The following is a 12,282-nucleotide window of genomic DNA, read 5'->3' on the forward strand; positions in this document are numbered from 1 at the left end:
TCAAGCCTCAGTCCTGGAAAACCTACTTTGGACCCTTGCTGTCAGTATGGGCATGCCATTGGGTGCTGGCGCACGCGCCGGCATGGGCGCCGGGCGCACATGGGGCATGTCATGGCCTTCGTCGGGCCGCTGCGACGTCAAAACTTCAAACACTCGTTTCTCCCTCGTCCGGACTCCAAATCGAGTGAACTTTTTTTTAAACTTGATTAATTTTTCGCTGTCTTTCCAACGGTGTGCTCGGTTACACCCGGATCTTCCTAGATAATTATCAGTTTACCCTTTTAGCCTTAAGTGCTCGTTTTTCTTCCTCATGCCATTTCTCCTTCGTTCGGACTCCGAATCATGCAATTCTTGAGTCCATCTTGATTAGTTTTTTATTGTCCTTTTAGCGGTGTGATCGGTGGCACCCGAGTCCATAGTTTTTAGAAATGACTATTTTGCCCCTGAGGGCTTATTTGTCATATTTTTGATCTTTTACTTCTGAATCAGTTCTTATTGAGTTCCACGACCTCATGGAAGGTCACTTTGACTTCTTAGAGTCTTGTTTTTCCGTTTTCGTTTCCGCATTTCGGATCTGTTATCGGGTCAAACTACAGTTCATCACAGGACACACTGGCTTGAAAAACCAAGGCCGTCACACTTCATATACTTCTTCAGCTTGGGCAATGCTTGCCGCTGCTCATCTCCCCGACTTGTCGCCCATGACCTCTTATTGTATTGAAGAACGGTTTGCAACTGTCTGACAACCTTGAGATGAATCTGCTAAGTGCAGTTATTCTTCTTGTGAGAGCCTGAACTTCTTTAAGGGTCCTCGACTCCTCATTCCTTACCAGGGCTTCAGCCTGAGTTAGTCTTTCTTCGATCCCTCGGCTGTTGACAATGTGACCCAAGAACTGTCCGGAGCCCACTCCGAACGGGCATTTTGATGGGTTGAGTCTCATGCTATGCCTTCGCAGCACCTCAAACACATCTTGCAGGTGTGCAAGGTGAACCTCCTTCCTCTTACTCTTCACGACTATGTCATCAATGTATGCCTCTACAGTTCTGCCCATCTGACCTTTGAAAATCTTGCTAACTAGCCTCTGGTATGTGGCTTTTGCATTCTTCAGCTCGAAGGGCATCAACCTATAGCAATAGGTCCATCGCTCTGTCACAAAAGACGTCTTCTCCTTCTCGTCTAGATGCATAGGGATCTGGTTGTAGCCCGAATAAGCGTCCAGAAAGGTCAAACGCTCATAGCCAGTGGTTACGTCTACCATTTGATCAATCTTTGGCAAGGGGAAATAGTCTTTAGGGCAAGCCTTGTTCAAGTTGGTGAAATCAATGCAAACTCTCCAATTCCCATTCTTTTTTAGAACAACTACCACATTGAAAAGCCAAGTAGGGTACTAAACCTCTCTAATGAAGCCTGCTTCTAACAGTCTATCTACCTCATCAGCTATGTCTGATTTCGTTCTGGTGTAAACCTCCTTTGCCTCTGTCTGATGGGCTTGAAATGTGGGTCAACATTGAGGGAGTTACATGATCAGACTGACTCCTGACATGTCTAGATGACTCTAAGCAAATACATCTGCTTTCTTGGTTAAACTCTCAACCAACAATCGTTTTTCCTCCGTGGTCAATTCTGACCCTATCATTGTTGTTCTCTCGGGCACCAGAGGATCAATCTGCACCTCCTCCAATGGTTCTTTGGTGAGGACCATTTGCTATGCCTCCACCTTGACTCCCCTGGTGGAGGTTCCTGTAGCTGCTATTTTGGGCTCGTAGGACAGGTGGTCGCCTTGCCCTTTCCACTGGCCTTAAGGGTCACCACGTAGCACTTTTTTTGTTGCTACCTGGTCACTATGGATGTCTATCACTTCACTGCCATCTAGGCTCACACACCTTATGACTTGGTGCGAGGTGGATGGTACTCCTTGACTCCGGTGGATCCACCCTCTTCCTATCAAGAGGTTGTAAGAAGGGTGAACATCCACTATGATAAAGTTCTCCCTCAAATTTCTTGTAACGACCCGGTCATTTGCCTTTTCTTTTTCCTGAAATTTTGCGGATAAAAGATATAAAGTATTTATCACTTCCTTTGAGGACCGAGTCATTTCTGCATTTTCACTTTTCGGACACTATGCGCCTTTCGTCCTTTTCCTTATTTCGTCTTTTTCCCTATTCTGTCTTTTCCCCGTTTGTCACTTGTTTGGCAGAACCTCACTTTTTGTGCTTGGAGTTAGTTTTTGACTTCACGTGTCTTCATCTTGAGTGGTTTCCTCGAAATACATATCTTTACTTTTGCAACAAAGTACTCTGGTTACTCCCGGTGTCCACAGGGGCATAGATGCACAATTCTTCATAATCTTTTTCATTTCTTGGAGTGTTTTTCATAAATATCTTTTGAAGATATTTTATTTCAGGGGCATCTAAGAAAATATCTTTTGGAAGATATTTTCATTTTGGGGTAGTTTCGCAGTTATCCCTTTTTGTAGGGGCTATTGTGCAATTACGAAAGTTATTGCAAAATACCTCGTCTGGTGCCTAGATCCTCATGTGGGATTCATTTTCACATTTTGTTGAGTTGTGTAGTCTTAGAATTCCATTCTGGTAATTTTTCTCCAGTTTCAGAGTTTCTGGACCCGGTTGCCGCCGAACTTGTTCGGGGTATATCTCTCTGCTCGGGACTCAGTTTTCGACGCTGTTTCTTCCGTTATTCATATTTTCTCATTTTGAATCTTTTTTGTTCACACAGTTTTGCCGTTTGAGCGCGTTTGCTTAAAATTCACTTTTCCGGACCCGGCGGGGCCCTTTCGAGGCACTTTTTGAGACTTACTATAAATATGGGACATAAGAATAAAAAAATCCGATTTCTTCTTCTTCTTCCTCTCCCATGGCCGGCCAAGGTCCCTCCCATGGCTGCCACTTTCTCTCTCCTCCTTTGATCCACTTTTCTTTGATGAAAAGTCTTCGGCCTTAACATTTGTTGTTCACCTCGTCGTGCTCTACCATTACCCCTTATTAGAAACCATTTCTGACCAAATTTCGAGTTCGGGATTGGAGTCAAGTTGGGATTTTCATGGGGCTTCTTGCGGATTCTTGTTCACAATGTTGTCCCCGACAAAACCTCTCGGTATCGTCGGATTCAGAGCACTTTCGTTTCGGTGGGGATTTGAGATTTTCATCTCAAATTGACATAGGGGATGTTCTAGATTTAAATTCTTGTTATATAGTATGGTTGTGATGTTTATACAACTTGTTGGCATGATTAAATATAAAATTTAGAGATTTTATTATTTATTTTTCTTGTACGGGATCCGATTTTCCCGGTTGCTCATGACTTGGTTTAAACATGTAGCATGATATTATATTGCCCCTTGATATGCTCATTGTCGTGTATTAAATTTGGAACATTTGAATAAGTATTAAAGATTTTATTTAATATTTATCTTTAGTGAAAGATTAATTCACATGGCCTTACCTAGCTTGAAATCAATATGTGTTAGCATATTATATTAGGCCCTAGCATGCTCATTAACATAGATAAAATTGGGCGTAATCGGAGTTGTTTAAAAATCTAGAGAATATTTAATTGATTGATTAATTAATTTGCCCCGAGTTTACTATTCAGATATTCATGATGTACATGTCATCTAGTTTCATATATATTAAATCTAGAATATTTCATTAGGTTTTGAAATCTATCATTTATTATTTTTCTAGTATTAAAGTTTAATACTCATGGTCGTATCTTGCATGTAATTCACTTGTATCGTGTTTTTAAAACAAGTCTTGACATGTTGTATAACATACATTAAATTGAGGTCACTTGGATGACTTTTAAAATCTAGAGATTTTAATTAAATGAATTAATTAAAATCTATTCAATGGTTCCATGAGCTAGATGAAGTTTCTAACCTTGTATTCATGATTTCCTTGAAAAGTTCTTTCACGTGTATCAAATCAAGAATAATCGGATAAGTTTTGAAACTTATATTTAATTAATTCCTTTGTATGGAACTTAATTCACATGGTTGCATCTTGTATGAAATGAACTTGTAACTTGACATTGAACTTGGCCTTGACATGATCCTTGACATGCCATGTTGTAGAACACTTGAACTTACCTTGAAATCTTGATAACTTGATCCCTTGAGTAGATTAAGTTCCCTTTTTATGCTCCCATCGATATAATCATGACCCCTTGTATCTAGGTTTCATTAACGTATTTAATGAACATGTACTTGTCTTGAAATGGTTTAATTACACATGTGTTGCTTAGAAGGTAATTGAATCATGTATCTTATACTTGTGGTATATTTTCTTCAATGAATTCCAAGCACTATATATCATGGTTGTTGTCTATATAGTTGCACACTATGATTTCTTGACATTTCACATGCCATCATAGTTGAGTACTTAGGGTATGACTTGTATGTTCCAAAATCTTGGTTGTGCATGAAACGTGGTTAATGCATTTCTTGTATTTGATACAATCTTGACTTGCACAACTTGTTGATTTTGGGACTTGGGATATCAATCAAGAATTGACATGGCTAGGACTTAGTTCTAGTACGGGGGAATGTCCTCCTACAACTATAGTGCGCACTAGGGGAAAGGTACCCATGGGTTAGTAGCCCTAAAGTGATCTCAAGAGTACGGTTTTAATCCGGGCGATATCCGAGTTTCCACATTGGTTGATTTCACACCTTGTCTTTGTCGTGCTATGTGAAATGCACCAACCTTGTTAATTGCATAGATACTATGCCTTGATCTTGATTTCTTGTATTACTTCTATCGTGTTAATTGGAATGTTCCAATCTTGTTAATTGCATAGATATTATGCCTTGTTCTTGACTTCACGTATGACTCTTTTTGTGTTTCATGGAATGTTCCATCCTTGTGAACTTGCATAGATATTATGCCTTGTCATTGATTTCTTGTATTACTCTTATCGTGTTACTTGAAATGCTCCAACATTGTTAATTTCATAGACATTATGCCTTGTACTTGGTTTCATGTATAATCCTTGTCATGTTCATTGGAATGCCCCAGTCTTGTTTACTTGCATAGATATTATGCATTGTTCTAGACTTCATGTGTTTTTCTTATCGTGTTAATTAGAATGCTCCAAACCTTGTTTAATTGTATTGATAATGCAATTCATGTAAATCTATGTTCAAGCATCTTTCTTGTCTTGTTCTTGGATTATCCCAACCTTGATTCATTTCATATATGTATATATATCATGATTTTTGTTGCTTAGACTCTTAGGTAGCTTAGGATGCTCCCCGAGTCTCACTTTGACATAGACGTTAGGTGGCATGAGCCCCTTTGACATGTTTCACCTTAAGGTGATAAAATTGTAAAATGCTAGGTCGATGCATGCTCATCTCCTACGAGTAGCTTTATGTTGCTCACCCCTACGTTACTGGGGCATATTTCACGTAAGAAGACTTGGTTCGTGATGCTTAGCATTCCTTGGATGTCGTGTAGCTTTCAAGTTTCCATTTCATGCAAATGTTTACATGAAATGTTATTCTGTAGACTTATATGTAAAACTTGTATTCTTTGATTCCATGTATGTAATGTGTACTTAAGTGCACTTCGTTTAATGTATTCAACATGTATGAGATGAGGCTGGAGGCCATTGATAGGTATATTGAATTTTTTTGTAACTTCTAACTTCTTGAGATATTAGGAAAATATTGAAAAACGCCTTTTTTTTTTTTTTTTTTTTTTTTTAAGTCATTGTCTAACCATGGTTGCATCGGATGTGGGAATTCCGTTTTCATTCTTTCATAGGGTTTTATAAATCATGTTTGAAGTGTGGCCAAGGGCCAAACAGTCATTTGACCCCGTTTTGTATTTTTGGATTCCGAGTTTTCATTCCAAGTTCCATTTTTGCCTTTTTGCCCGTTGGGGGGTCGGATTTTGCATCGGTGGTATTTTTAAGTCATGGACCATTGTAGCACGTCCTAATAGGTTAGTTACATTTGCGTGAATGATTGTTTCCATGAAAAACCCTTTCGTTTGTGTTTTGAGCCTCTTACGGATTCACTTCACCTTTTTGTTGAAAATTCTAGCTTAAAGGCATTTTGGGTATTTACTTTGGGAAAGAAATTCCTTACTTGACTTCGTCACATAGAAAATGTGATTTTAGGGGGAGTTTCTTTTTCGTGTTTTTCTGAAAAATGTCATCTTCGCCTCGAAAACCGCATCGCAAACTCATTTTTCTGCTAAAACACTGTTTCTGCATTTGACCCAGGGTTCTACCCATTTGGGCGGGCGCCTTCTGGTCTTGGGCGGGCCCCCGCCATGCACAGGGCTGCTCCGCACCATTTCCCATGGTTCTGCCGATTTTGGCGGGCGCCCACGGGTTTTGGGCGGGCCCCCGCGGTTACTGTTCCTGCTCCAGACACCTTTCTTCAACGGGCCATATCTCACTCGTTTTAACTCGGAATTGGTCCGTTCTTGTGTCTAAACTGACCGCGTCGAAATAAGCTTTCCAATGGTACCAGTTAGATATTTAAATTCCATTTGTAACTCAAGTTCTTCAAGTTTTAGTGAAGAAGTGTTGGGATTTGGTTCGAACCGGGATAGGGTTTCCCTTCCTTCGACTTCAGGAATTGATATCTTTGCCGTCCGGATTCCGAATCAAGTGATTCTTGAGTCCATCTTGGTTAATTTTTCATTTTCTATCCAGTGGCATACACGGGGGGTATCCATTTCAGTTTGAAATTACCATTTTACCCTTTGAGCCTTTAGTGCTCATCTTCTTCATCTTGCCATTTCTTTTTCATCCGGACTCCGAATTATACGATTCTTGAATCCATCTTGATTAGTTTTTCATTATCTTTCTAGTGGTGTGCTCGGTAGCACCTGAATCCATATTTTTGGAAATGACCATTTTGCCCCTGAGGACTTAATTGTTATTTTTCTGATCTTTTGCTCCCGCGTCAGTTCTCATTGAGTTCCATGACATCATGGCAGGTCATCTTAAGGTCTTAGAGGTGCTTTGTGCCTTGGGAGACCATTGTCTTGTTTCCCTTTAGCTTCCGCATTTTGGATCCGTTTCGGGTCATCACAGGACACACTGGGTTGAAAAATCCAAGGTCGTTACATTTCTCCTTGCTGCACAGACTGGCAGCTCGACAACTCAATGGGTTCTACTCGTTTCCCATCAAAACCTACCAAGGGATTCCCTGTGGGTCTGACTTGCTTTGGGTCTATCATCAACTGCTCAAACGCCACCATCGTTATGATATTTGCACTACTGCCTGGGTCAACTAAGACTCTCTTGACCAAGCAGTTTGACACCATTAAGCTGATTACCAATGGGTCTTCATATGGAGTTTAGAATCTTAAAAGGTCGGCCTTGTCAAATCTAATTAAGGCTGCGTCGCCCATTGCCCGTTGCCCTCTTGGCGGATCGTGTTAACACTACCGATCCTTCTCATCTTGTGGGCTTGACGGAGGCGTGTCCGTTGTAATTCTTCTGACTCGTCTTCTGCCTCTGGTCGGCCATGTATATCAGTTGTGACTTGAACCGGCTCAGCGTCCTGGGGGCTCGGTCTCTGGTTCCTCTTTATCTGATCAGCCGGACGGTTCTGCTCCTTTTCCTGGCCTTGGACATAAGTGGCAAACTCACCTTTCGCAATTAGCATCTCAACCTATCTCCTCAAGTTTCTGCACTCGTTCGTTTGGTGTCCAAAATCGCTATGGAACGCGCAGTGATTGGGTTGATCTCGTTGCTCGAGTGGTTACTTGATCGATTGGGGCGGACTGAACATCATCTTATTCTCTTGGTATACAAACGTGCCAAGGTAACTTTGAGGGGAAGTGACCATTTCATCCTCACGTGGCCTCTTCTCTGCCCTCCAAGGAGTTGCTTATGGGGGTGTCACTGATGGTTTTTTAGTTATCATTCTGGTCTTGGATATGTTTTCCACAGTGACCATCGTCGTCTTCCTTATGTTGACAGCTTCATCGTTCTCCAGTCTCACATAATCTTGTGCCCTAGTATTTAGTTCATCCATAGTCTTGGGCTTCTGCACAACCAAAGATGTGTGAAACGGAGTCCCTCTGATCATAGCAAGCTTGAACGCCTGCACTGCTGATGAAGGATGGCACTCAATCACCATACTCTTCTCTAAATTGAACTGGGTAAGGAAGGCTTGAAGACGCTCGCCTTCCTGTTATCGCATAATGAACAAACACGTTATATCCTTTTCCATTCACTTGTTGTCGAAGTACTGACTGAAGAGCAGGTCGCAGAGTGCTCAGAAACTTCCAACTGTTCCCCTTGATAGGTGCTTGAACCAGTTGAGTGTCGGTCCGGTGAGGCTCATTTGGAAGACCTTGCACATTAAAGCGTCATCTCCTGTATCCAGGGACATTTCAGCTGGATCTGGTAGACATGTTTTGTTGGATCTTTTGTCCTGTAGAACAAGGTGACCGTCGGCATCGAAAACTTTCTGGGCTTTGGTGCTCTCAAGATCTCCTCCGTAAATGGCGAGTCGGCTATCCGGGCTGAAGTTCGAAGGGCCTCGTTGTCCATCGGTGGTGCCTTCTACTCATTTTGTTGCCTTCTGGTGGCCCTCTAGTCATGGGTGCTCATCGTCGACTGACGCAAATCGTCAAACACCTTATCTGCGGTAGATTCCTTTTGCCATGAAGGGTCAGTCGCATTACGCTCTATCTCTTCTTCCTGCCTGAGTCTACCATGATGCGGGTCCATATGAATGGATCCTTTTCTCTCCACCCAACGGTTGATGTTCGGCGGCCCCGCTTTCTCATTCATTGCTGGTGGTCGGGGGAGCTGCGGAGCTTCTCGTCATTCCAATCCGACCCTGAGCTCTGCGTTCTCTCGCCGTAGGGTTTTAATGACGTTCATCAACTCATCATGACTGGTTTGCTGGTCCTCCTTTTGCTACCGGGAGCCTTCTCCTCTGATTATTGTTCTCGAGTGGAGTTGTGTCATTTGGTGCTGAAAATCAATCGGATCTACTCTTCTTTCCCATAGACGGCGGCAGATGAAGATGCAAGAAATCATTCTCTGTATTTGGAAAGTATTCTTTTACACTTCACATAATCTGCCTCTTTCCATCTCTCTAACTTCTATTTATAGAAGTGTACATTTGGCCTAGGAACTCTCCCAAAACTCTCAAACCTGGGCCTACTTTCAACGGATCTTATCCTTGGGCCGTAGTGAGTGAAAGATCCTTTCATAATGTTGTTTCAATGGATCTTATCCTTGGGCCGTAGTGCGTGAAAGGCCCTTTCATAATGTTGAACAGATTGGGATTGGAGGTTGCCCAATGGCTCTTTGGGCCTAACGAGACTCTCTTTTATTGGCCCAACGGCCTAGTAATGCTCTGGACTGAGTGGGCCGGCCAAAGATGGCCCGGTCCACTTTTTGCTCTTTCAGTGTTGTTAGACAAAAATTGAAAATTAAATTCGGAAGTCTTAGAGCTGAATTTTAATTGATGAATTTGTAAAATTTGAAGACTAATTGGTGTTGTTTGAAGTTTGAGAGAGAAAAAAAAAAAAAAGAAAGAAAAGAATTTAAATGTGAAAACCATCTAATTAACAATTCTATCATCAACCATGGTGCATCAATCTTGTAAACTGAAGGTCTGTAGGTTACATGGACTAGTTATGTGATCTGGTACGGGTAAAGTGTCAAATGATCGAATACCCTAACCAAAGACATTAGTACAATGGCTAGAGATTCATATTTCATAAAAATCTTTTTTGTTTTTCAAATATAGTATAAGAAGACATTTTTACGTATTAGTGTATGCAATATGCGTAGCCAATCGTTTGAAGTACATCATGTAACAAGATAAGCATGATATATTAGTCTTATTTATAATTATGTAGGAAACTTGTATTATCATATAAACTTGTATTATAATATATGCTTTTTTTACTTATAAAAAAAAAATCATATATGCTTTTTCACTGCTTATCCAACGAGACATTTTTTTACGCTAACCATACTAAGGCCTAGGTGAAGACTATAAACCAGTCAACCTGCCTAGAACTCAATTAAAGCATTATTTTCATATTGTAATTGAGTTAAAGGCTGGTTGAAAAGGTTATGCTTTTTTTTTTTTTTTTTTTTTTTCCGACTTCTTAAATTAATATTGGGATATGGAATAATGTAGTTCGTTAATAAATCCAGTGCTAGAATTCAATTCCTCAATTGAAGTTGGTGATTCTCTCTCTTTCATGCGGTTTTAGATATTAAGAAGTAAAACTGTATGTTCTTTGTTAGTTGAGAAGGTGGTGGAAGGAATCCACCTGTAATAGAATGCATGAACAGACAATGTACCTCCTTTTGTAAATGGTGGATTTCTGAAATAGTTGGAAAGAAATATCCATATTTTACTGAAAATGCTGATTAACTTAATTTACCATTGTGACTTTGGCCAGTATTGTTGGAGGCAATGGCAGTAACGGTGACGCTGCTCCTATGGTGGTTCTGGTACTTGCACACCTCCTGCAGCATTTTTACATTAATTATATCATTTTCATTTAGTCTCATGTCTTTTAATAAATTGTCAGTTTGTTTCCAAATCCACAGGTGAGTCAATCGACTTCTCTCGAGTCCGTACCTTGCCAAAGTGAAATCAGTTTAGAATGCTCTGTTGAACATGCAGTTCACAAGGAAAGCGTCAACATTGGAAATGGCCATTTAAAGTGTTACAAGCAGAGGAGGAATCTCAGCCTGCTAGAGATGACCCTTTCCCACATTACTAATTCCACTAATGATCATGTAAAAATGTGATTTTTGTGCTTGTGAGCTCTGAGTATCTGTTGAGCTAGTTGTTTTTTGGACATGGGAGCTCAAATTTTGCTTGATAAAGTGCAGATTCCTCCTTTGTAAAGAGTATAGGAGGAGGGGGAGTTGCAGGATTTTTAGTCTCTATTTATCTTTTGTATATTCGGGTAGTTGCAGATACACATAAAGCTCCTTTTGGATTTTCTTTTGTGCACATAAAAACCGTTCTTTCCTTTTGTTTATCTAAATGGGATTTATCCATCTCCATGCCATGCCTTTCAACTTCTTGATTGTTTTGATAGATGAATTTCAAAGCTTTCTCTACCAGGGATGAGGTATTGTGTTGAGAAAATAGAATATTATCTATAAGACTTAGGTTTTCATTTATCAGAATGTTCTATACTAAATGTTTTTTAGACATTCAAGTATAGCACTGGCTAATAGTCATCTTAATAAGTTTTCATTTGGTGAAGCTGTGATTTTCTAGTGTGTTTGTAAATTTGTTCTCCTCTAATTTATGAAGTCTCTTTAGGTGGACAATCAACAACAAAAATCAAAAAATTAATTTGAAGTGACCAAAATGCCCATTAACTAAATAGAAAAGACTAATATCCTTGTAGGTCATCAAATTAAAAATATATATTTCAAATGACAAAAATACCCTTCCCTATCCCTCTCTTTTTCTGTCTCCACCCACCACAACCAACTCCATGGCCATTTCCAATCCAAACCCCCATACTCCGCCACCACCAACCCCAATCCAAAACCAAACTCTAGAAAGATAATGAACTAACAATGAAGCTGCATCATCCAAATAACAAATAACAGCTTATTGAATAATGTCTAAATAACAATATTATATTAAAAAAAAATCATTCAATATTTAATAGCACTAAAGAATCAAACAAATCACCATCCCAAAATCAATGTATAATGACTCCATATCATAACAAAAGATTCATGTACTGAGAGATTATATATATATATATATATATATAAGGTCTCTCCTCCTGGTGTACTCGAACTGAGCTGGCCTGATGTTCTCCTGCTGTTTTTGCGGCGCGAATCACCTGTAGTGAGGTTCCCATGTGGTTTCCTGCTGTAACTTTTAAGTGGTCCATATTTGGCCACATCATTCTTCAACTAACGGATACTAAGGTCGTGTTTGGCCAATTGCACCACTACTTATAATTAACATTTCACCACCATTTATAAGTAACATCACAGTGCAAACTAAGTAATGTCACATATAAACATAACGCAATTCAGTATATCACCTGCAGTGGGGTTCCCATTTATAAGTAACATCACAGTGCAAACTAAGTAATGTCATATATAAACATAACTCAATTCAATATATCATTTATGTATTCACTCAACTAAGAAAATTCAAATAAAATTAAGAAATCAATCAGGGTTAGAATAATTTTTAGCATTTCCACAAATAAATTAATCAAATTAAGCATATATTCAACAAATTATGAAATTACTTGTACTACTTGCATTTTCAA

At 39.8% G+C, this 12,282-nt stretch overlaps 1 protein-coding gene across 2 annotated transcripts in view; it reads left to right on the forward strand.

The window, feature by feature from the left end:
• LOC132311044 (increased DNA methylation 1-like) overlaps window positions 1–11,018 on the forward strand; it is a 37,595-nt gene extending 26,577 nt beyond the window's left edge. For both annotated transcript variants that reach the window (XR_009482801.1, XM_059808737.1), the window contains exons 7-8: window positions 10,423–10,474; window positions 10,574–11,018. Coding sequence is in view for 1 of the 2 variants with exons in the window: in XM_059808737.1 (XP_059664720.1) it covers window positions 10,423–10,446 (24 nt within the window). In the remaining variant the exon portion in view is untranslated. The remainder of the gene's footprint in view (window positions 1–10,422; window positions 10,475–10,573) is intronic.
• The last annotated feature ends 1,264 nt before the right edge of the window (window positions 11,019–12,282 follow it).

The sequence above is a fragment of the Cornus florida genome, unplaced genomic scaffold, assembly GCF_030987335.1.
Source record: "Cornus florida cultivar Cherokee Brave unplaced genomic scaffold, ASM3098733v1 CherokeeBrave_3.0.0_Hap2_Chr06, whole genome shotgun sequence".
NCBI lineage: Eukaryota > Viridiplantae > Streptophyta > Magnoliopsida > Cornales > Cornaceae > Cornus > Cornus florida.